General features: G+C 43.1%; 1 protein-coding gene across 1 annotated transcript; it reads right to left on the reverse strand.

Moving 5' to 3' along the window:
• On the reverse strand, window positions 1-26,227 carry LOC106590556 (tumor necrosis factor receptor superfamily member 11A). The gene is made up of 10 exons (XM_045710568.1): window positions 25,894-26,227; window positions 15,617-15,692; window positions 14,892-15,017; window positions 13,748-13,897; window positions 13,510-13,594; window positions 6,389-6,573; window positions 6,199-6,248; window positions 5,625-6,116; window positions 5,130-5,568; window positions 1-1,829 (listed from the first exon to the last, which is right to left on the reverse strand). The coding sequence occupies exons 1-10, from the start codon at window positions 25,966-25,968 to the stop codon at window positions 1,513-1,515; spliced, it is 1,995 nt and encodes a 664-aa protein (XP_045566524.1). The 5' UTR covers window positions 25,969-26,227; the 3' UTR covers window positions 1-1,512.
• Window positions 26,228-26,566: the final 339 nt, after the last annotated feature.

Genomic DNA, 26,566 nt, shown 5'->3' on the forward strand with positions numbered 1-26,566 from the left:
TTTTTATCAAAACAGTTCTGTCATTTATTGCAATTTGATTTGAATCAATATGTACATTTTATTTACAGATATGAACAAGGTAAACGTTTCCACTTTCAACTCCTGAGAGCTTTATTTTATTGGTTAGCTATTGAATACCTGGTCTCAGACCTGGACTTGTGGAGCCAGATTAACAAAATGTCTCGGCTTACACAAACTTTCAGTTCTTAAGGAAGGTCAATATCTAATCATGAGTAGGTGCTTGATTATCTTGGTGGGTGTATCCTAGGTCAAGATTTCTTCATTAGTCCTACACCTGACAGCACAAAAAATGTTTAAAAAAAAACATTTACATGTATATTATACACTGAGTTCATAAACATTAAGAACACCTGCTCCTTCCATGAAATAGACTGACCAGGTGAATCTGGGTGGAAGCTATGATCCCTTATTGATGTCACTTGTTAAATCCACTCCAATCAGTGTAGATGCCCACAATGCCCACTGGCTGCAAAAGGCATGGATTTCTTTAGGGGGCATTAAGGCCACACAACGGGGATGTAGCTGGGAAATTCGAGGCATTATCAAGTGCTTGTCAAATTGTGAATGAGAGACTGATGAAGTGTGTACAGCCTGCACAAAAAACAAAGTACAGATCATGCCTTTCATGTGACTTTTTTTCAAATCATCATTAGAGTCGCATCATGCAGCCTTAAAATGTATTAGAAATCAAAACATATAGCCCGACATTTGTATCACAACTAAAGTTACACAAATAACTCTAAATTAAGCATATGGGAGTACTGTACCTGTTTCTTTGTTAAGCACTTAACACAGAATAGCCCCATGTGCCACTCCCTCAAATCGTTTGGAGAAAATATCCTTTATGTTTTATTCAGCTTTGTTCCATTAACCCTTTGTTCAATTGTATTCATCATTTTATAAAATATAAAATAATGCCACAGAATTCTAAGCAAATCTTGTCTGCTAAATGAACTAGTGTAGCCCAGAGCCATATGGCATAGCCAGATCAGGATCTAACATAAGGACAACTCAGAGTATGCTATTCTGTTCTTCTGAAATAGACTACATTTTCTTCATATCATGTTTCTTTAGACCACTCTAAAATAAATAATGGATTTACTGTGATGGTTTTGGCTATTTTACATGAATTTATTCAATTTTTAAAGGTCTGCATCAGTGGCTTGTAGGAAGTGGAAGCCAGGAGATGCTAAATGTGTTTATGTTAATTAACAGTCAATTACCGTGAGACAGGCAGTTATTTTCTTGACAATCACCAGCTGACAAAATTTCATGACCGCCAAAGCTCTACATGAGACTATTGAGAAACAACTACAAGGGCCAGATGAGGATCACAATCCTCCAGGTTCCAAGGCTATGGCCCAGTTCCAATACTTAACACCTACCCAGGAAGACCATGGACTATTGTTTGGAGTAGGTCGTAGTAGTAGGTTTTGGACTGCCTTCGCTCCTCTCGTGGTTTTATGGTACACCATCCACCATTTTCACGTTTCAATTCTCCCTCGGCCACTGATCAGTCACTTCCTGAACCGGCAGGTTGTCCTCCTGCAGTAGGGGGTTATGGGTAATGGAGTTTACTGAGGACACCACTGACGAATGGCTGACACTTTTGGAGGAGATGGAACTCTGGATCATCGGAGCGCTCTCATTGGCCTGTTCCTGGACGGGGCTTCCAAACACATCGTCTGGCCCCTCCCCCTCGTTGCCTAGAGACGTCTGGCTGACGTAGACGACGATGACGTCAGCGTTGAAGTTCATCACCTGACCGCTAGAGATGAAGGTGGTGTTGTTGTTCCCCGTCACCTGACCTGAGAGAGAGAGAGAGAACGAGAGAGAGACAGAGAGAGAGAGAATGAAAGCGATAGAGAAAGAGAACGAGAGAGAGACAGCGAGAGAGCGAGAGAGAGAGAGACAGAGAGAGAGATAAGGGGTCAGTTTAGCCAGCATGTTAGGGGCAACCCCAGATGACTAATAGTCAGTGGGCGTGATAATGACGGTGCACATTGACCACAGAAAGACTGTGGTTGGCTGCGGTACCTTTGACCATAGTCCTGATCAAGGACATCCTAACCATATCCTTTAACGTCAGAGTTTCAGTGTGACAAGCAGTTTTCATTCTATGTGAAAATGTCCAACTTTATTCAACCCACCACTTAGACATAGAGAAGTACAGTTTGTCAGAACATTATCACAGATGACATGTCCTGTTCACTACAGAAACAGATACTGTCATTAAATCTGACGTTATACAGTGGCAAAAAAAGTATGTGAACCATTTGCAATTACCTGGATTTCTGCATAAATTGGTCATCAAATTTGATCTTGCCCCCTAAAAAACACTCACAAAATTCAAGTTTGCTATTCACAAGAAGCATTGCCTGATGTGAACCTTATCTCTTTTACAAAAGTGTTCTCAGAAGACATAAGATTAATAATTGTTGACTTGCATAAAATTGGAAAGGGTTACAAAGTATCTCTAAAATCCTTGATGTTCATCAGTCCACAGGAAGACAAATTGTCTATAAATGGAGAAAGTTCAGCACTGTTGCTACTCTCCCTAGGAGTGGCCGTCCTGTAAAGATGACTACAAGAGCACAGCGCAGAATGCTCAATGAGGTTAAGAAGAATCATCAAGTGTCAGCTAAAGACTTACAGAAATCTCTGGAACATGCTAACATCTCTGTTGACGAGTCTACGATCCGTAAAACACTGAACAAGATTGGTGTTCATGGGAGGACACAACGGAAGAAGCCACTGCTGTCCAAAAAAAACATTGCTGCACATCTGAAGTTTGCAAAAGTGCACCTGGATGTTCTACAGCGCTACTGGCAAACTATTCTGTGGATAGATGAAACTACAGTTGAGTTGTTTGGAAGGAACACACAACACTGTGTCGAGAGAAAAAGGCACAACATCAAAACCTCATCCCAACTGTAAAGTATTTTCTGCCTCAGGGCCTGGACAGCTTGCTATCATCGACGGAAAAAGTAATTGCCAAGTTTATCAAGACATTCTTTTAATTTAACCAGGAAAGTCAGTTAAGAACAAATTCTTATTTACAATGACGGCCTACCAGGAAACAGTGGGTTAACTGCCTTATTCAGAACAACAGATTTTTACCTTGTCAGCTTGGAGATTCGATCCAGCAACCCTTCAGTTACTGGCCCAAAGGTCTGCCACCCCTACATTTTATTTTCAGGAGAACGTTAGGCTATCTGTCCGCCAATTGAAGCTCAACAGAAGTTGGGTGATGCAACAGGACAACGATCCAAAACACATAAATAAATCAACAACAAAATGGCTTCAACAGACGAAAATACGCTTTCTGGAGTGGCCCAGTCCTGACCTCAACCCGATTGAGATGCTGTGGTATGACCTCAAGAGAGCAGTTCACACCAGACATCCTAAGAATATTGCTGAACTGAAACAGTTTTGTAAAGAGGAATGGTCCAAAATTCCTCCTGACCATTGTGCAGGTCTGATCCGCAACCTCAGAAAACGTTTGGTTGAGGTTATTGCTGCCAAAGGAGGGTCAACCAGTTATTAAGTCCAAGGGTTCACATACTTTTCCCACCCTGCACTGTGAATGTTTACACAGTGTGTTCAATAAAGACATGAAAACGTATAATTGTTTGTGTGTTATTAGTTTAAGCAGACTGTGTTTGTCTATTTTTCTGATCTAGGTGAAGATCAGATCAAATTTTATGACCAATTTATGCAGAATTCCAGGTATTTCCAAAGGGTTCACATACTTTTTCTTGCCACTGTAACTTCCAGCTACTGTAGCATCAAACCTTGCAGCCAGACACCACACTGAGCCATCAGAACATTCAAATCAAGAGGAACAAACTTCTATCTGTTCCCTTATTTCCATATTCATAGATCACACTACTGATGGCATTTATAAACACGGCCGGAAACTTACAGACATCCATGTCTGATGGCGTCTGCTGCCCATTTCAACACACCTCCTCCTTTCTATCCCTCCCTCTCGCTCTCTCCCCATTTTTCTTTCCTTCTCTAGTTCCTTTTTTAAAACTCTTTAGAGGTGCAACGAGACCCCAGAGTCACTCTTCACACGTTTTTATACACACAGACACACACATCTATCATAACATATGTGTCAGTGTCTGGAATCACATCTGAAATAATTTACTGGAACTGTAATAGCAGTGTGGCCAGGAATACCTAGTGTCTCTGTTTACAGTAGACTGTCTAGAGTTGAACTACCCTAGAGAGGCAGATAACATAAACCGTACACATGGCATAGTAAGAATAGACAAAACTATCTGACCACATGATCGTGAAACATTTTAGTCTAAAGTGGCTTCCTCTCTTCATGTCCTTTCCTTCTTCCTTCCTCATGTGATCATGTGGAAGAAGTGTCCTTGCTTCGCTCTCTGTACTATTCTCACCTATCCTGCAGCTCTTTGTGAAGGAGAGGAAAGACAAGGAGAGGAAATCTCAATAGACTGTTGAGATGCAGCCCCTGTCTCTCCCTGTCTCTCTGAGGTGTGATCCCATGTTTAACCTCTGAGCGGGAAGTCCAGTTAATTACATGTTATTACTGCATTATGGGAAACTGTGTTTATTTGCTTATTGCTGCCTTGGGCATAATTCAAGTATACAGTGATTGATGAGAGTTTGAAAGTGTGTGAGTCTGGGTATTACTCAAGGGCTGTGTATTCAGATCACATCTTGTTTCAATTACACCTGTGGTCACTTTGAATAACCCTGTGGAACTCTGGGTAAACAGGAGTGTTCTGTGTGAGCTCACACTCAGAGAGTTAAACACCCACGCACACACCCAATCACACACAGAGAATGCTACAGCGTGTAATCACTGGCTCATCACACACATTCCTACTGTGTGGTCCTTAAGCGAACAGCAGGACATTAGGAGGAAACCAATACATTCATTTTGGAGGAACAACATTGAGATTTCAGAATCATCTTTTCACAGTCCTATACAGGTCCAATAAGTCAGGAGAAACACCAGTGGATTTAATTATCTTTCCTCTTTAACAATGGCTGGAATGTATAATGACATGTGTATTTAGCCTTTTTCTTATGAGTGTGGCACTGCTATAACTCTGCGCTGTATCTACCTGAGGTGAGTGCTGGTTCCGTGAGTTGACTCTGGAGGCTCTCAGGGGCACAATCCAGCTCCGAGCCCCCAGACGAGACCTTGTTTCCCCCACTGTCCCTCCAAGAAAGTCCCTGGTTTTGCTCACTGCTGGAGGCCTCAGAGGTCAGCTCGGACTGCCGGTCGCCCACAGTTACAGAGGTCATCGAGGGGTAAGGAGATATTGTAGAGGTCAAAGGGGGCATGGGTTTTGTGGTGGGGGTGGAGCTTATGCTGCAGTCCAGTCTGTATAGCTCCTCCCCTTTCCCCTGTGCGCTGTCAATAAGCTGACCTTTGATCTCTGACCTGACTTGGGTCAGCGGCGGGTAGAGGTCACATGAACGGTCATCGGGGGGAGAGAGGGGAGGAGGTGGGAGAGAGGGAGAAGGGGGAGGAGATATGGCTGCTCCTCTCAGAGCTCTTCACTTGCAGGCCCTCTACCACCTTGGCCCTCTCCCTCCCTCCATCTTTCCTTTCATCCTTCTCTCCCCCCCTTGCTCTCCCCCTCTCCTCCACAAGAGCAGGTCCCGAGGGTTCCAGGGTTGACAGCCTGGCTACAGTCTTCATTATCCCCTACCTCTAATGGTTCCCTGACAGACAACACACACACACAGGAGCCAGCCCACAGTGGAGACACACACACATCCTCTGGTACAACCTCCTCACACACACCGTCTGGAACAACCTCCTCACACACACCATCCTCAGAAACCTCCTCCGCCTCCCCTGACCCCTCACTCCCCACCCCCTCATCCTCCTCCTCCCTCCTCTCCTCCTTCCTCTCCTCCTCCATCTCTTTGGTGGGTGGCAGTTTGACCCGGTCACCAGGTGTAGCTGTAGGACAGGTGTGTGTGGTTTCTGAGGGGCTGTGAGCCAGGCCAATAAGACAGGTTGTCTCATGCAGGGTGCCGCTCTGACCCTGTAGTCCCCCTTCAACGACCCTACTGTGGTAGAGAGGGGCCAGAGTCTCCTGGAAAGAGAGAAAGACAGATTAGACTATTTGGTAACTGTTAATGCATGTCATCTTGACCACTAAAGAGAGTCTACCTTACCTGCTGTATCCTGGTCCTTTTCAGATTCTGGACACATGATCGTAAATTCACTGTAAGACATAAGAGGATGACATTAGTCAGTCATTTCACTCATTAGTCAGTCATTTTATGTCAAGACATATTTCAATAAAAGCAGAATTCCCTCAACATCATGGTCATATATAACAAATGTGATCTCTGCCTCAGGTACCTGAGAGTAGTCTAAGTTTTTCCTTGTAGCAGAAGAGCAGGAGGATGAGGAGACAGAGGACAGTGATGACTGACAGAACCCACAGTAGGAGCCAGGAGGTAGAGGCACCAGAGAGAGGGGGTCCACAGACAGCATCAGTCTGGTCACTCCCAGTCTGCTTGTCACTCTTCCCCAGACCGTTACAACTGGGAGGAGAAAACACAGGAGAGGAGAGGACACATTGTCATTATTTCTGTTTTTAGCAATCCAGGCATTCCATCTCTCTTTATCTCTCTTTTTCTCTTTCTCTGCTCTCTCTCTCTCTCTCAATTCAATTCAATTCGAAGGGCTTTATTGGCATGGGAAACATATGTTTACATTGCAAAAGCAAGTGAAATAGATAATAAAGAAAAGTTAAATAATCAATAAAAAATTAACAGTAAACATTACACTCACAAGTTTCAAAGGACTATACACATTTCAAATGTCATTATGGCAATATACAGTTTTATAATGATGTGCAAATAGTTAAAGTAAAAAAGCATAAATAAATAAACATAAATATGGGTTGTATTTACAATGTTGTTTGTTCTTCACTGGTTGCCTTTTTCTTGTGGCACCAGGTCTACTAGCATGTTACATGTGAAACAAGAGGAAAAAAAACTCTAGACCACCTTTACACCACACAGAGATGCGTACAAAGCTCTCCCTCGCCCTCCATTTGGCAATTCTATCCTCCTGATTCCTGCATACAAGCAAAAACAAAAGCAGGAAGTACCAGTGACTAGCTTAATACGGAAATGGTCAGATGACGCAGATTCTAAGCTACAGGACTGTTTTGCTAGCACAGACTGGAATATGTTCCGGGATTCATCCGATGGCATTGAGGAGTATTCCACAGCAATCACCGGCTTCATCAATAAGTGCATCAATGACGTTGTCCCCATAGTGACTGTACGTACATGCCCCAACCAGAAGCCATGGATTACAGGCAACATCCGCACTGAGCTAACGGGCAGAGCTGCCGCTTTCAAGGAGCGGGACTCTAACCCGGACGCTTATATGAAATCCCGCCATGCCCTCCAACGAATTATCAAACAGGCAAAGCGTAAATACAGGACTAAGATTGAATCCTACCACAACAGCTCCGGATGTGGCAGGGCTTGAAAACTATTGCAGACTACAAACGGAGCACAGCCGCGAGCTGCCCATTGACACAAGCCTACCAGATGAGCTAAATTACTTCTATGCGCGGTTCGAGGCAAGCAACAATTGTGCATGAGAGCACAAGCTGTTCCGGACAACTGGGTAATCATGCTCGCAGTAGCCGATGTGAGCAAGACGTTAAAACGGGTCAACATTCACAAGGCTGCAGGGCCAGACGGATTACCAGGACGTGTACTCCTAGCATGCGCTGACCAACTGTCAAGTGTCTTCACTGACATTTTCAACCTGTCCCTGGCCGAGTCTGTAATACCTACATGTTTCAAGCAGACCCCCATGGTACATGTGCCCAAGAACACCAAGGTAACCTGCCTCAATGATTACTGAACCGTAGCACATCTGTAGCTATGAAGTGCTTTGAAAGGCTGGTCATAGCTCACATCAACAACATCATCCCAGAAACCCTGGACCCAGTCCAATTTGCATACCGCCGCAACAGATCCTCAGATGACTCTGTTATAATCAACAATGAATACCCTTTTCCACCTGGACAAAAGGAATGCCTACATGATAATGCTGTTCATTGACTATAGCTCATCATTCAACACCATAGTGCCCTCAAAGCTCATCACTAAGCTAAGGACCCGAGGAGTAAACAACTCCCTCTGCAACTGGATCCTGGATTCCTGACGGGCCACCCCAGGTGGTAAGGGTAGACCACAACAAATCTGCCATGCTGAACCTCAACACGGGGGCTCCTCAGGGGTGTGTGCTTAGTCCCCTCCTGTACTCCCTGTTCACCCATGACTGCGTGGCAAAGCATGACTCCAACACTATCATTAAGTTTGCAGATGACACAACGGTGGTAGGCCCTATTCCAGAGACCTGGAAGTGTGGTGCCAGGACAACAACCTCTCCCTCAACGTGATCAAGACAAAGGAGATTATCGTGGACTACAGGAGAAGGAGGGCTGAGCACGCCCCCATTCTCAGCGACAGGGCTGTAGTGGAGCAGGTTGACAGCTTCAAGTTCCTTGGTGTTCACATCACCAACAAATTATCATGTTCCAAACACACCAAGACAGTCGAGAAGAGGGCACAACAATGCCCATTCCCCCTCAGGAGACTGATAAGATTTGGAATGGGTCCTCAGATCCTCAAAAAGTTATACAGCTGCACCATTGAGAGCATCCTGACTGGTTGACTCACCACCTGGTGTGGCAACTTCTCGGCCTCCGATTGCAAGGTGCTACAGAGAGTAGTGTGCACGGCCCAGTACATCACTAGGACCAAGCTTCAAGCCATCCAGGACCTCTTTACCAGGCGGTGTCAGAGGAAGGCACTATAAACTGCCAAAGACTCCAGCCACCTTAGTCATAGACTGTTCTCTCTGCTACTGCACGGCAAGCGTTAACGGAGCGCCAAGTCTAGGTCCAAAAGGCTGCTTAACAGCTTCTACCCCGAAGCCATAAGACTGCTGAACAGCTAATCAAATGGCTACCCGGACGATTTGCATTAACACCCCCCCCTTTTTATGCTGCTGCTACTCACTGTTTATTATCTATTATCTATGCATAGTCATTTTACCCCTACCTACATGTACATATTACCTCAATTACTTCAACTAACCAGTACCCCCGCACATTGACTCGGTACCGGTACCCCCTGTATACAGTGCCTTGCAAAAGTATTCATCCCCCTTGGCATTTTTTCCTATGTTGTTGCATTACAACCTGTAATTAAAATAGATTTTTATTTGGATTTCATGTAATGGACATACACAAAATAGTCTAAATTGGTGAAGTGAAATGAAAAAAATTACTTATAAAAAATGCAACAAAAACTCGAAACGGAAAAGTGGTGCATGCATATGTATTCACCCCCTTTGCTATGAAGTCACATAATTAGTTAAATAAAGTCCACCTGTGTGCAATCTAAGTGCCACATGATCTGTCACATGATCTCAGTATATATACACTGGTTCTAAAAGGCCCCAGAGTCTGCAACGCCACTAAGCAAGGGGCACCATGAAGACCAAGGAGCTCTCCAAACAGGTCAGGGACAAAGTTGTGGAGAAGTGCAGATCAGGGTTGGGTTAGAAAAAAATATCTGAAACTTTGAACATCCCACAGATCACCATTAAATCCATTACAAAAAATGGAAAGAATATGGCACCACTGCAAACCTGCCAAGAGAGGGCCGCCCACCAAAACTCACAGACCAGGCAAGGAGGGCATTAATCAGAGGCAACAAAGAGACCAAAGATAACCCTGAAGGAGCTGTAAAGCTCCACAGTGGAGATTAGAGTATCTGTCCACTTTAACCCATACACTCCACAGACCTGGGCTTTACAGAACAGTGGCCAGAAAAAAGCCATTGCTTAAAGAAAAAAATAAGCAAACGTTTGGTGTTCGCCAATAGGCATGTGGGAGACTCCCCAAACATATGGAAGAAGGTTATCTGGTCAGATAAGACTAAAACTGATCTTTTTGGCCATCACCTCTCATTACCCCGAGAACACAATCCCCACAGTGAAGCACAGTGGTGGCAGCATCATGCTGTGGGGATATTTTTCATCAGCAGGGACTGGGAAACTAGTCAGAATTGGAGGATGGTGCTAAATACAAGGACATTCTTGAGGGAAACCTTTTTCAGTCTTCCAGAGAATTGAGACTGGAACGGAGGTTTACCTTCCAGCAGGACAATGACCCTAAGCATACTGCTAAAGAAATACTTGAGTGGTTTAAGGGGAAACATTTTATTGACTTGGAATGGCTTAGTCAAAGCCCAGACCTCAATCTAATTGAGAATCTGTGGTATGACAACTTCTTAGGGCTAGGCGTCCCGCTAGCGGGATAAATTCTGGTGCAACTGGAGGGTGCGCAATTCAAATAAATAATCATAAACATTATGGATATTAAACATTTGGGTACATACAAGAGTCTTATATCGTTGAAAGCTTAAATTCTTGTTATTCTAACTGCACGTTCCGATTTACAGTAGCTATTAGAGCGAAAGCATGCCATGCGATTGTTTGAGGATGGTGCCCCACATCAAAATATTTTTCCCCCTGCACAGGTTTCATAAATTCACAAATAGCGTTCAATATTCACTTACTTTTTGAAAATCTTCCTCTGATTTGTCATCCAAAGGGTCCCAGCTATAACATGTAGTGTTGTTTTGTTAGATAAAATCCTTCTTTATATCCCAAAAAGTCAGTTTAGTTGGCGCCATCGATTTGAGTAATCCACTCGTTCAACATGCAGAGAAAGGACTCCAAAAATCTACCCCTAAACTTTGTTTCAACAAGTCAAAATACTTTTCTATTTACTCCTCAGATACCCTAAAATGTAATCAAACTATAATATTTCTTACGGAAAGAAGTATGTTCAATAGGAAACCAATTTTACCAGGTGCGTCTTGTCTTCATGGCGCGCCCAAACACAAATTTCCAAGACTCTGTCCCTGTACTAAATCATTCTTAATCATTTTGGAAGTTACAAGCCTGAAATCTTGACTGCTGACAACCTGTGGAAGCCATAGGAATTGCATCCGGGGAGCTAGAATTATGCCCCTATACTTTCCCCTATACAGTACAGCCCTATACTTTCCATTGTAATTTCCATTGTATGGTCTCTCTCCCAAACAAAATTCTGGTTGGTTTTTCTTTGGACTTTCTCCTACCATATCTATTGTGTTATATTCTCCTACATTATTTTAACATTTCTACCAACTTCAAAGTGTTTCCTTTCCAATGGTACCCATTATATAAATATCCTGGCTTCAGGGCCTGAGCAACAGGCAGTTTACTTTGGGCACATCATTCAGGCAAAATTTGAGAAGAAATAATGGCCCATTATTTAGAAAGTATTTTTTCTTCTCTGTGATTTTACATACAAACCAGTGTATCTGCTTTGCTTCAACCTTGGTTTATAAAGACTCATTTATTAGACATTTGGGAGAGCACACACCTGACATGTTGAGAAATTTTAACAAACCCAATTTTAACAAACCCATCCAACTTGAAGGAGCTGGAGCAGTTTTCCTTGAAGAATGTGCAAAAATCCCAGTGGCTAGATGTGCCAAGCTTATAGAGACATATCCCAAGAGACTTGCAGCTGTAATTGCTGCAAAAGGTGGCTCTACAAAGTATTGACTTAGTTTTTTTGTCTTATTTCTTGTTTGTTTCACAATAAAAAATATTTTGTATCTTCCAAGAGGTAGGCATGTTGTGTAAATCAAATGATACAAAATGTATTTTAATTCCAGGTTGTAAGACAACAAAATAAGAAAAATGCAAAGGGGGGTGAATACTTTCGCAATTCACTGTATAGCCCCATTATTGTTATTGATTTGTTGCTCTTTAATATTTTACTTTTGTTAATTTAGTAAAAATTCATATTTTTCTTAAAACACCATTGTTGGTTAAGGGCTTGTAAGTAAGCATTTCACAGTAAAGTCTACACCTGTTGTATTCGGCGCATGTGACAAATAAAATTTGTTTTGATTTGAAATCTTGCTGCTGTGATGGCACACTGTGGTATTTTCCCCAATATATATATATGGGAGGGAGGTTATCAAAATTGGATTTGTTTTGGAATCCTTTGTGGGTCTGTGTAATCTGAGGGAAATATGTGTCTCTAATATGGTCATATATTTGGCAGGAGGTTAGGAAGCGCAGCTCAGTTTCCACCTCATTTCGTGGGCAGTGTGCACATAGCCTGTTTTCTCTTGAGAGCCAGGTCTGCCTACGGCGGCCTTTCTCAATAGGAAAGCTATGCTCACTGAGGCTATACATGGTCAAAGCTTTCCTTAAGTTTAGGTCAGTCACCGTGGTCAGGTATTCTGTCACTGTGTACTCTCTGTTTAGGGCCAAATAAAATTCTAGTTTGCTTTGTTTTTTGGTAAATTCTTTCCAGAACCAGCTTGCTTAAGGGACTCTTCTTTAGGTTAATCTCTCTGTAGGTGATGGCTTTGTTATGGAAGGTTTTGGAATCGTTTCCTTTTACGTGGTTGTAGAATTGAACTCTCTTTTCTGGATTTTGATAATTAGCGGGTATCGGCCTAATTCTGCTCTGTATGCATTATTTGGTGTTTCACGTTGTACACTTGTTGTTTGTGTACATAGATTTTATAACGTCATATGTTTTTCCCTCAGCACCACAGGCCTTTTTGGGTTGGATGGTTTGTATTTTGTCCTATAGTTCATTCAATGTAATTGGAGAATCCAATGGGTTCTGGTAGTCTTTAGTAGTTGATTCTAAGATTTGTATTTGATCATGTATATGTTTTTGCTGTTTGTTCTTTGTGATAGAACCAAAAAGATTGGAGAAGTGGATTATCCACATATCTCCATATTGGATACTCTTCGTGTTGTTGTTTGTTTAGTGTTTTCCTATTTTCCCAGAAGTGGTTAGATTCTATGGATTCTTCAGTTACATTGAGCTGATTTCTGACGTGCTGTTCCTTCTTTTTCCGTAGTGTATTTCTGTATTGTTTTAGTGACTCACCATAGTGAAGGCGTAGGTTCAGGTTTTCTGGGTCTCTGTTTGGATAGGTTACTCAATTTCTTTCTTAGGTTTTTCCATTCTTCATCAAAACATTTGTCATTGTTTTACATTTTCTTAGGTTGTCTGCTTGAACGTTTAAGATATCTTTCACTCTCTTTCTCCATCTCCCTCTTCCCCACATCCCTCACCCTCTCTCTCCTTCTCTCTCTGCTCTCTTTCCCTCTCTCTCCCTCTCTGTTCTTTCTATTGGTTCACCACAGAGCCAGACAGTGGTAGAAGCAGCTTTGTGTTCCGGGGAAGTGGTGCGGCATTAGTCAGAACACTGATGCGGTGGAGCTTTGGGCGCCTGCAGAACCCTGTTCCTGTCTCACTTGGGCACACTGGACTAAAAATACGAGCACCCAGGGAAAAATCTGTGTATGACGGGACATGGTGTACAGTATGTGTGTGTGTGTGTGTGTTAACTCACTTGGTCCACAGACTGCATGGTTCCATAGAGGTGTTGGGAGAAAAATGTCCTCTCTTGCACGCAACACAAGTTCTCCTGCCCGACTCTGAGTTTAAAACACAGACAACAGAGGAGAAAGAGTAACCCAACTGGACTGCTGACAACAGTAGCGACACAGATGTGTATGTGTGTGTGGTTTTGTGTGTGTGTGTGTGTATATATGCATTCCTGCATGTGTGTGTGTGTATCTCTCTCTCACCAGTGTCAGTCTCCAGTCCATATCCTGGTCCACAGGAAGGAATCTTCTCACAGAACTCACAGTTGATGGGAGAACACTGTAAACCAGGTTTACACTGACAGGGTACTGCAGCCAGGCGGTTACTGGGCCTCACACGGTTAAAGCCCTTACCTGGAGGCCACACACAGGTCAGGGGTTAGAGGTCAGCAGACACCATAGACATCAGCATCTCCAAAATGCTTGTATAAAATGTCAGACAAACACCAGTTGAAACTGACTAGAAAACAAAGCTTCAGCAATAGACTACTGACTCCCCCAGCTAGACTCCTGACTCCCCCCAGACCAAGGCCCAGTCACCCAGCTAGACTCCTGACTCCCCCCAGACCAAGGCCCAGTCACCCGGCTAGACTCCTGACTCCCCCCCAGACCAAGGCCCAGTCACCCAGCTAGACTCCTGACTCCCCCCCAGACCAAGGCCCAGTCACCCGGCTAGACTCCTGACTCCCCCCAGACCAAGGCCCAGTCCCCCAGCTAGACTCCTGACTCCCCCCAGACCAAGGCCCAGTCACCCGGCTAGACTCCTGACTCCCCCCAGACCAAGGCCCAGTCACCCAGCTAGACTCCTGACTCCCCCCAGACCAAGGCCCAGTCACCCAGCTAGACTCCTGACTCCCCCCAGACCAAGGCCCAGTTACCCAGCTAGACTCCTGACTCCCCCCAGACCAAGGCCCAGTCACCCAGCTAGACTCCTGACTCCCCCCAGACCAAGGCCCAGTCACCCGGCTAGACTCCTGACTCCCCCCAGACCAAGGCCCAGTCACCCAGCTAGACTCCTGACTCCCCCCAGACCAAGGCCCAGTCACCCAGCTAGACTCCTGACTCCCCCCAGACCAAGGCCCAGTCACCCAGCTAGACTCCTGACTCCCCCCAGACCAAGGCCCAGTCACCCAGCTAGACTCCTGACTCCCCCCAGACCAAGGCCCAGTCACCCAGCTAGACTCCTGACTCCCCCCAGACCAAGGCCCAGTCACCCAGCTAGACTCCTGACTCCCCCCAGACCAAGGCCCAGTCACCCGGCTAGACTCCTGACTCCCCCCAGACCAAGGCCCAGTCACCCGGCTAGACTCCTGACTCCCCCCAGGCAAAGGCCCAGTCAACTACTGACCTGTGTCACAGAACTTCTGAGGCAGACACTTGGTCTCGTTGGTCCAGTCAGGCTGGTACTCATCACTGCCACACGGACGACACTTTGTGTCAGAGTACCCAGCACACTCTGCAAACACATAGGACCCTGGGGGAGAGAGAGCGGGTTAGAGGGAGGCCAGACTGGCCCGCTGGTATTATCCCAATACGTGATTTCCAATGCTTTCTCAATGGGAGTCGTACATTTGACGGGCCGACGGATACGTAACCATCCGTTTAGCCAATTAGAAAACAGGGAAGGTTATACGTCACACACTGACCACGGACCAAAATGAATTTGTTCTACCCTGGTGTTCGTAAGCCACAGATCAGTCTGACTCAGCCCTTAGTCTGGACACCAGTTATACACCAATGTTCCAGTGGTCTGCTGATGTAGGAAGGGAATGGAGTATGTTTTTGTGTGTGTGCGTGTGTGTGTGCGTGTGCGTGTGCGTGTGCGTGGTGTGTGTGTGTGTGTGTGTGCATGTGTGTACAGGGGTTCTTCCTTTAAAAGTTGCGGAGTACTGCAGCACAACTTGCGGGGTACCGCAGAATTCGGTGGCACGTTATTTAAGTGTCAGCCATTGTTGCCATCTACCACAAACGGTCACAGCATAAGCTCAAAACTTTTAAAAGAAGAACCACTGTATGTGTGTGTGTGTGTGTGTGTGTGTGTGTGTGTGTGTGTGTGTGTGGTGTGTAGTTTACCTGGTTCACACTTGCTGCAGCATCTCTTTTCTTTGAGGTACTGCTGCTGGGAACAGGTGGGTCTAGACAGGGCTCTCTGGAAGGCAAAACACAGACCACTATGATCAATCTGGTTGTGTCAAGGTGACAGTAAATCCAAGCACAACATCATTCATTCATTCATTCATTCACTCACTCATTCATGAATTTGTTTGTTCATCCATCCATCCATAGGCATGATAAGCCTATTAGCTCTCAGCTCATGAAATTACAGCCTGTCAGGATTTAACGGTGGCTGTAGGAAGGATAGGAAAGGGAGGAGGATTGCCCAACTCTTGCCTGCTGTTCGAAGAAAGAGAGAAAGAAAAAGAAGACCTTAAAGGCATTCCATGGCTCACGCCTGTTACCACGGCAAACCTTCTCACATTCTTCCTGTTCCATGGCTCACGCCTGTTACCACGGCAAACCTTCTCACATTCTTCCTGTTCCATGGCTCACGCCTGTTACCACGGCAAACCTTCTCACATTCTTCCTGTTCCATGGCTCACGTCTGTTACCACGGCAAACCTTCTCACATTCTTCCTGTTCCATGGCTCACGCCTGTTACCACGGCAAACCTTCTCACATTCTTCCTGTTCCATGGCTCACGCCTGTTACCACGGCAAACCTTCTCACATTCTTCCTGTTCCATGGCTCACGCCTGTTACCACGGCAAACCTTCTCACATTCTTCCTGTTCCATGGCTCACGCCTGTTACCACGGCAAACCTTCTCACATTCTTCCTGTTCCATGGCTCACGCCTGTTACCACGGCAAACCTTCTCACATTCTTCCTGTTCCATGGCTCACGTCTGTTACCACGGCAAACCTTCTCACATTCTTCCTGTTCCATGGCTCACGTCTGTTACCACGGCAAACTTTCTCACATTCTTCCTGTTCCATGGCTCACGTCTGTTACCACGGCAAACTTTCTCACATTCTTCCTGTTCCATGGCTCACGTCTGTTACCACGGCAAACTTTCTCACATTCTTCCTGTTCCATGGCTCACGTCTGTTATCACGGCAAACTTTCTCTCATTCTTCCTGTTCCATGGCTCACGCCTGTTACCACGGCAAACCTTCTCACATTCTTCCTGTTCCATGGCTCACGTCTGTTACCACGGCAAACCTTCTCACATTCTTCCTGTTCCATGGCTCACGCCTGTTACCACGGCAAACCTTCTCACATTCTTCCTGTTCCATGGCTCACGTCTGTTACCACGGCAAACCTTCTCACATTCTTCCTGTTCCATGGCTCACGTCTGTTACCACGGCAAACTTTCTCACATTCTTCCTGTTCCATGGCTCACGTCTGTTACCACGGCAAACCTTCTCACATTCTTCCTGTTCCATGGCTCACGTCTGTTACCACGGCAAACCTTCTCACATTCTTCCTGTTCCATGGCTCACATCTGTTATCACGGCAAACTTTCTCCCTGTCAACAGAGCTCCTTCTGGAATAAAACTTTGTTCTAATGATTTGACTACAAACTGTTCTAACAATCAAGCCCTTTCTACAACTCCAAATGTCATCTATTAAAACAAAGCCATAAAAGTCCTAGTGCTTGCCTCAGCAGAGTAGACTGGCAGAGAGCCTGTAGTAGTCAACAGGATGGATCCCAGGCTATGAAGGGAGGGTGGTCCCCTCAGCCCTCAGTGGCTTGTTAAAGCACAGAGTACATTATAATGAACACTTCAGCATTAGTCCCTCTCCACTGTGAACACTGATGGTGTTGTGGTCTAGCCACCCAGTGCTGTTGGCAGGGGTACGGTGGTAAGCTAATACAATACCCCCCCCAGAGTAATAGTGTTATGAGAGAAAACATGCCGAACCCAGACATAAAAAACGACTCATTCTTAATTTCTAGAAATCTTCACCACCACCACCACAGGCCCAGAGTGCTACGGCCCAGTATTACTGACCCCATCCTAAAGCATTTGACATTAGCTCCGCTTCACTGTCACATGGTACAACTCCTGTCCCCTTCCCTCTGTCTCTGCCCCTACCAATTGTCCTCCAGTCACAAAGAAAACGAATTTAAAGCTTTTCACCTTGGAGTTTTTCTTGTGACCCACCAAGTAAACAAAACAAAGTCTCTAGCCAATTTATTTAACCTTTATTTAACTAGGCAAGTCAACTTAAGCTGCATCCCAGAACGAATCAGCTGACTGTCTGCAACCAACCTTTTGAAACCCCCCAATGATAAACTGTTTCGTCTGTGCATCTGCAGTGTCCCAAAGACATGATTACACAAATCCCAACAAGTGTTTAATTACTTCCACAGAGTGTCTGACATGAGTCACTGTTTTTCTTTTAACGATGAACGCCAATCATAGTTGTGACCACAGTCATAATGATCAACATGTGTTAGAAGAAAGGAGATGACGAGAAGGACACAGTTCCCATACATCCACAGAGAAGACAATCTTATAGTGGGATAAAAACAAAGAAAGGAGGTGGGCGAAGAATGGAGACGTGGTTCTGGGCGAAAGGGGACAGGAAACCAAAAGAATGCTGGGAATCGTATTTCTGTTTTAGCTGCCTCCGAACATCAGGCAATAATTATGAGACATTGTTGCAATATGTTTTCATTCCCTAAATATATAAGAGCATGGCCAGATCCACCCTAAATGATTACAGGCTATACAGAGAGAGACGGGCCAGGATGTAATATAGACGAAACAACCTTCCTAACTTTATCTGAGAGTGCAACTACAGTCAGTTCAGTTACATACAGACAGCGGTTCCCAAACTGTCTGGATGCCAAACTGTTTTTGTGTGTGCTTTGACCGATCAAAAAGCCTTTGAGTTTTTCTTCTGTTGTGACCCACCAAGAGAGAGAGAGAGAGAGAGAGAGAGAGAGGAAGAGAAAGAGAGAGTGAGAAAGCGAGAGAGAGAGAGAAAGAAAGAAAAAAAGAAAGAAAGAAAGAAAGAGAGAGAAAGAGAGAGAAAGAGAGAGAGGGGAGAGAGATCTGTGATCCCTGATTCATATAATCTCCTATCATGTGAGATACATTCCAGTCTTTCTCAGCGTGCTGGCTGATTTGCATAACTGCCACGCCAAGCTCTGACTCCTGGCCAACCTCCCTCACAGCTAAACCTGACTCCTGGCCAACCTCCCTCACAGCTAAACCTGACTCCTGGCCAACCTCCCTCACAGCTAAACCTGACTTCTGGCCAACGTCCCTCACAGCTAAACCTGAATCCTGGCCAAACTCCCTCACAGACAAACCTGACTCCTGGCCAACCTTCTTCACAGACAAACCTGACTCCTGGCCAACCTCCCTCACATTAAATGAACTGACCACTTCCAGATTTCTAAGAAATATGACCTATATTTAATTACAATAAGACTGAAATAGTTTTCCTTCCAAATAATTATAAATAACTATGTTAAAAATCCACTTTTCTGTTTTGGAATGGTGTGGGTGTACACCGTTCAGTAAACATATTCATGCAAGTAGACCACCAATTGGCCAGCTCATCCTCTCTTTGAGATACAAGTTGGAGGTTGGCTTTTCTAAAGTGTTTTTTCTACAATTAATAATGCTTTGGCCACAAATACGAGTATAGGATGAATCAACAACATTATTTAGGTATGAGTTAACAGAATATGAACTTTTAAAAGTGAGATTTTCACTCGTTACTTTAAGGATTTTACACCTGGATCTTTGTAGTCTCGAGATTTTAATCTACAAATAAGTAAAATAAAATAAACACTTAAATGAGTGATACAAAGTATATTGAAAGCAGGTGCTTCCAGACAGGTGTGGTTCCTGAGTTAATTAACCAATTAAAATGTCCCGTCGTGCTTAGGGTCATGTATAAAAGTGCCCAGTTGCCAATTATTTTGGCTACCATGGCTAGAAGAACAGTACTCAGAGACTCTGAAAACGGGGTCTCAAATGCGCATAGGGGGTTTAAAGGGTGTATTCTGTGTGTGTGTGTGTGTCAGTCACAACCTAATTGAACACTTATTAGAGATTCTGGAGCGGTGCTTGAGAGCGTTTTCCACCACCAAAAAAACACAAAATTATGGAATTTCTCGTAGAAAAATGGTGTCGCAACCCTTGGATAGAGTTCCAGACACTTGTAGAATCTACTGTATCAGTCAAAAGTTTGGACACACCAACTCATTCAAGGATTTTTCTTTATTTTTACTATTTTCTACATTGTAGAATAATAGTGAAGAAATCAAAACTATGAAATAACACATATGGAATAATGTAGTAACCAAAAAAGTGTTAAACAAATCAAAATATATTTTATATTTGTGATTCTTCAAAGTAGCCACCCTTTGCCTTGATGACATTTTTGCACACTCTTGGCATTCTCTCAACCAGCTTCACCTGGAATGCTTTTCCAACAGTCTTGAAAGAGTTCCCACATATGCTGAGCACTTGTTGGCTGCTTTTCCTTCACCCTGCGGGCCAACTCATCCCAAACCATCTCAATTGGGTTGAGGTCAGGTGATTGTGGAGGCCCGGTCATCTGATGCAGCACTCCATCACTCTCCTTCTTGGTCAAATAGCCCCTACACAGCCTGGAGGTTGTTGGGTCATTATCGTGTTGAAAAACAAATTATAGTCCCACTAAGTGCTAAACAGATGGGATGGCATATCGCTGCAGAATGCTGTGGTAGCCATGCTGGTTAAGTGTGCCTTGAATTTTAAATAAATCACAACACAACTGATTGTCTCAAACCCAGTAAGAAGGAAAGAAATTCAACAAATTAACTTTTAACAAGGCACACCTGTTAATTGAAATGCATTCTATCTGACTACCTCAAGCTGTCATCAAGGCAAATAATGGCTACTTTGAAGAATCTCACTTATCAAATATATTTTGATTTGTTTAACACTTTTTTGGTTACTAAATTATTCCATATGTGTTATTTCATAGTTTTGATGTCTTCACTATTATTCTACAATGTAGAAAATAGTAAAAATAAAGAAAAGCCCTGGAATGAGTAGGTGTTTCCAAACTTTTGACTGGTACTGTATGCCAAGGCGCACTTAAACTGTTCTGGCGGCTCGTGGTTACCCAACACCCTATTTTAAGACAGCTTTAGTTGCTGCTTTCTATATGTTGGCAGTTACCTCTAAGGTACTCAGCGAAGTTACTGCATGATAATCTCATGTCTTTTCATGCTAATAAGCAAGTGACATAAATGATGACTTTAAAACATTTTACTGATGGTTAACAAACCATGGAACAGCTATTTAGAACAGCTATCTCTGTCTAAATAATGTCTGTTAATCTCTTGATGTGGACAGTAAACAGAACATTCTGCTGCTCCATTGCAAAGTGCAAGGCTGCCAATATATTTGACCGCAATTGTAGTTCCTGTATTTCTCAATGCTATATCTGACATGCAGCCTATTGCTCAGAAAGTTGCAACATAAACCTGCATGAGGGGGTGGGGAAACAGGGAAGAGAAAAACTCCTTCATCTTCCAGGCAAACCCACATGATTCTAACTTACAGTTACAAGACAGAAGCCGCACGCACGCACGCACACACACACACACACACACACACACACACACACACACACACACACACACACACACACACACACACACACACACACACACACACACAGTGACTTAGGGGCTGTGTGAGGGGCCTCCAGCCAAGCCAAGCCTGCAGTCACATCTCTAGTGCCAACCAAATAGACCTCAACCTCATACATACTTCCACCAGGACACAGTGAACCTAAAGAACTAAACAATAACATACCAAGAATGGACATAAAATCTTCATCTTCTGACCAAAATACTGCCTATTTCCTGAATTTGATGCAGCTTTCTGTATGCAAAATAAACGTTTAATCTATCTGAACAGTGCCAAAACTGAGCATGTCTTTATAAGGAACGTCATACCCTCATCATACTTTATCCCCTATTTCCACACCAATAACAGGCTATAACCTACTGTACACCCAAATAACCACACCAATAACAGGCTATAACCTACTGTACACCCAAATAACCACACCAATAACAGGCTATAACCTACTGTACACCCAAATAACCACACCAATAACAGGCTATAACCTACTGTACACCCAAATAACCACACCAATAACAGTCTATAACCTACTGTACACCCAAATAACCACACCAATAACAGGCTATAACCTACTGTACACCCAAATAACCACACCAATAACAGGCTATAACCTACTGTACACCCAAATAACCACACCAATAACAGGCTATAACCTACTGTACACCCAAATAACCACACCAATAACAGGCTATAACCTACTGTACACCCAAATAACCACACCAATAACAGTCTATAACCTACTGTACACCCAAATAACCACACCAATAACAGGCTATAACCTACTGTACACCCAAATAACCACACCAATAACAGGCTATAACCTACTGTACACCCAAATAACCACACCAATAACAGTCTATAACCTACTGTACACCCAAATAACCACACCAATAACAGTCTATAACCTACTGTACACCCAAATAACCACACCAATAACAGTCTATAACCTACTGTACACCCAAATAACCACACCAATAACAGTCTATAACCTACTGTACACCCAAATAACCACACCAATAACAGTCTATAACCTACTGTACAGCCAAATAACCACACCAATAACAGGCTATAACCTACTGTACACCCAAATAACCACACCAATAACAGGCTATAACCTACTGTACACCCAAATAACCACACCAATAACAGGCTATAACCTACTGTACACCCAAATAACCACACCAATAACAGGCTATAACCTACTGTACACCCAAATAACCACACCAATAACAGGCTATAACCTACTGTACACCCAAATAACCACACCAATAACAGGCTATAACCTACTGTACACCCAAATAACCACACCAATAACAGGCTATAACCTACTGTACACCCAAATAACCACACCAATAACAGGCTATAACCTACTGTACACCCAAATAACCACACCAATAACAGGCTATAACCTACTGTACACCCAAATAACCACACCAATAACAGTCTATAACCTACTGTACACCCAAATAACCACACCAATAACAGTCTATAACCTACTGTACAGCCAAATAACCACACCAATAACAGGCTATAACCTACTGTACAGCCAAATAACCACACCAATAACAGGCTATAACCTACTGTACACCCAAATAACCACACCAATAACAGTCTATAACCTACTGTACACCCAAATAACCACACCAATAACAGTCTATAACCTACTGTACACCCAAATAACCACACCAATAACAGGCTATAACCTACTGTACACCCAAATAACCACACCAATAACAGGCTATAACCTACTGTACACCCAAATAACCACACCAATAACAGGCTATAACCTACTGTACACCCAAATAACCACACCAATAACAGGCTATAACCTACTGTACACCCAAATAACCACACCAATTACAGGATATCACCTACTGTACACCCAAATAACCACACCAATAACAGGCTATCACCTACTGTACACCCAAATAACCACACCAATAACAGTCTATAACCTACTGTACACCCAAATAACCACACCAATAACAGGCTATAACCTACTGTACACCCAAATAACCACACCAATAACAGGCTATAACCTACTGTACACCCAAATAACCACACCAATAACAGGCTATAACCTACTGTACACCCAAATAACCACACCAATAACAGGCTATAACCTACTGTACACCCAAATAACCACACCAATAACAGTCTATAACCTACTGTACACCCAAATAACCACACCAATAACAGGCTATAACCTGATGTACACCCAAATAACCACACCAATAACAGGCTATAACCTACTGTACACCCAAATAACCACACCAATAACAGGCTATAACCTACTGTACACCCAAATAACCACACCAATAACAGGCTATAACCTACTGTACACCCAAATAACCACACCAATAACAGTCTATAACCTACTGTACACCCAAATAACCACACCAATAACAGTCTATAACCTACTGTACACCCAAATAACCACACCAATAACAGTCTATAACCTACTGTACACCCAAATAACCACACCAATTACAGGATATCACCTACTGTACACCCAAATAACCACACCAATAACAGGCTATAACCTACTGTACACCCAAATAACCACACCAATAACAGGCTATAACCTACTGTACACCCAAATAACCACACCAATTACAGGATATCACCTACTGTACACCCAAATAACCACACCAATAACAGGCTATAACCTACTGTACACCCAAATAACCACACCAATAACAGGCTATAACCTACTGTACACCCAAATAACCACACCAATAACAGGCTATAACCTACTGTACACCCAAATAACCACACCAATTACAGGATATCACCTACTGTACACCCAAATAACCACACCAATAACAGGCTATAACCTACTGTACACCCAAATAACCACACCAATAACAGGCTATAACCTACTGTACACCCAAATAACCACACCAATAACAGGCTATAACCTACTGTACACCCAAATAACCACACCAATAACAGTCTATAACCTACTGTACACCCAAATAACCACACTAATAACAGGCTATAACCTACTGTACACCCAAATAACCACACCAATAACAGGCTATAACCTACTGTACACCCAAATAACCACACCAATAACAGTCTATAACCTACTGTACACCCAAATAACCACACCAATCTTCGTCATTCCCACAACCATAACCCATCGCGATGCATTGGAATGGAAACGGGAACGTCCGGTAAAAACAAGGCCAGCAAGAATGCATCCAGTTTTACACGGCTTCTGAGGTTTACCGGGACCGGGAGAGGGGCGGGAGCGTGTGGACACGACCCCAACATAACGGTTTCCAGTCATTGCTGGAACATAAACATATCTTCCAATGTATATTTTTCTCTCAACTACACCAGAACAATAACAATGGCTAGATGGAAACTGTACAACAAAAAAACACCCACAAATGTAGTTGTTTCAACTAATTACTAATAAGTAACTAGTTCCACAGCCTTTTTGTTTGTTTACTAAACTTTTCGGTCCAAGTGTTACCTGAATCCCCAAAAAATTGTTGCCCAAAATTAGCTCCAACTTGAGAATACTTTGGCAAAAATTCAGTCAATTTAAAATTATGTTTTTGCTCAAGTTGTCTCACATGTTCGTTCAACTATGAATTATTGTTTGGGTATTTGAACTAAAGAAGGCTGTGCAAGTAGTTACACACACAGTGCTTTTGACATCCAATGTTTTACATTTAGACACACCTTGACATACGTGATTACATTGTGCATGTTCATTTATACAGTAATTATTATTCAAACATGTCCTCATCTGGGATTTGAACTCACAACCTCGGTCCAACACAATCCGAGCTTCCTGCTACGCCACCATGGCTGTGTCAATTATCATTTCATCTACTATTATCATTTCATCTACTATTATCATTTCATCTACTATTATCATTTCATCTGACTATTCTCTCACCACTGATTTGATTGACTTATTTCAACAATTTGAGGTTTTTCTGTATAGTTGTCTAATGTTGCTGGGGCATGTTATTATGTTTTAATGTTACTCCTGAATCACTATGCTAAATATCGTAGTTTTTCTTCAGTGTGTTTTTAACAGAGCTAAGATTTACTTTGAAGTGTAAATTGTAGCAATACAGGTTCGATCAGAAATTGACACAGACATGGCTGCAATACAGGAAGATTGGAATGCTGTGAACAAAGAGGTTGTGAGTTCAAATCCCAGATGAGGACATGTTGAATAATAATTGTATAAATTACCATGCACAATGTAATCATGTATGTCCAATGTGTAAGTTGAAAACATTGTATGTTAAAAGCACTGTGTGTAACTTCTGTTTTAGTTAAGATGCCAAAATAATAATTTCTAGTTGAATGAACATATGAGTCAATTCAAGCAAAGACACATCATTTTAAATATACAGAATTTTTGCCTACATCTTCTCATATAGGAGCTAAGATTGGGCCAACTAAAAATGTTAAATTCAGGTAACACTTTCACCAAAGAGTTGAGTAAACAAAAAAAGCATTATTACTTAAATAATAATATTTAGTTAAAACAACAACAAAATATCACAGTGTAGGCTAGATCTAGAGGACAGAAAACATTTGATACATCAACTAAAACAGTTGTCTTGCAATGGCTAGTGTCAATATCCAGAATACACAATCAAACTATTCTAATCTATATGCAGCACTTATTCGATGTATGCATGTTTGACTTACCTGTGTGCACAGAGTGAGAACCAGATGGATGATCCAGCCTTGAAATATCCAACAGGTGGAGAAGTGAACTCTCATCTCTCCTGATTATTCACACACCAGAAAAGAGAAGAAATCCAGTTGTCTTGTACAGATTTAGGATGATCGATATTGTCGACATTCAAAGGAATCAGTGTGGTTTGTCTGTAAGGCTGGGGATCTTTGGGGGTACTGCAAGGAGCCTCCAGACCCATATATCATTCTCGCTCCGCATGCCCGGTAATGCACGCTCTGCTCTCCTCTCTCCTCACCAACGCACTCTGGAGTGAGCTGCCTCTTGTCTGAGCAAGCTTCTGAAAACAGAGTAAGCTTACTAGGGGGGAGAGATAGTCTAAACTCCTCCTATGCCCTTGTAACCCCCCTGTGTGTGTTTTGATTGCCTCATACATGTGTGAGATGCTTTGCGTCTCACAGTTAAAGTAATGTGCTTTCACATTTAAATGAACCCATATAAACTATCTAAATCCACATAACTTCATACGTCTAGGCTGTCTCTTCTTCTCCACTGTCTTAAATTAACATGACATTCTGTGGTGAGTGCTGTAATGTATTCATTGCAATGAAAACAATGCACAAACCAGATTTAGGGGTGATATTCTAAGGTTTGAACCACTGACCCTACATTCATAGGGTAAAC

Source organism: Salmo salar, chromosome ssa29, assembly GCF_905237065.1.
Source record: "Salmo salar chromosome ssa29, Ssal_v3.1, whole genome shotgun sequence".
In the NCBI taxonomy this organism is placed as follows: Eukaryota; Metazoa; Chordata; class Actinopteri; order Salmoniformes; family Salmonidae; genus Salmo; species Salmo salar.

Coding starts and splice junctions, on each gene's coding strand:
- LOC106590556 (XM_045710568.1), bottom strand. CDS start 25,968: ATGAGAGTTCACTTCTCCACCTGTTGGATATTTCAAGGCTGGATCATC. Junction 15,018..15,616: donor CTGCAGCAAGTGTGAACCAG/GTAAACTACACA, acceptor TCTCTCCCCCAG/GGTCCTATGTGTTTGCAGAG. Junction 13,595..13,747: donor TGGACTGGAGACTGACACTG/GTGAGAGAGAGA, acceptor TTTTAAACTCAG/AGTCGGGCAGGAGAACTTGT.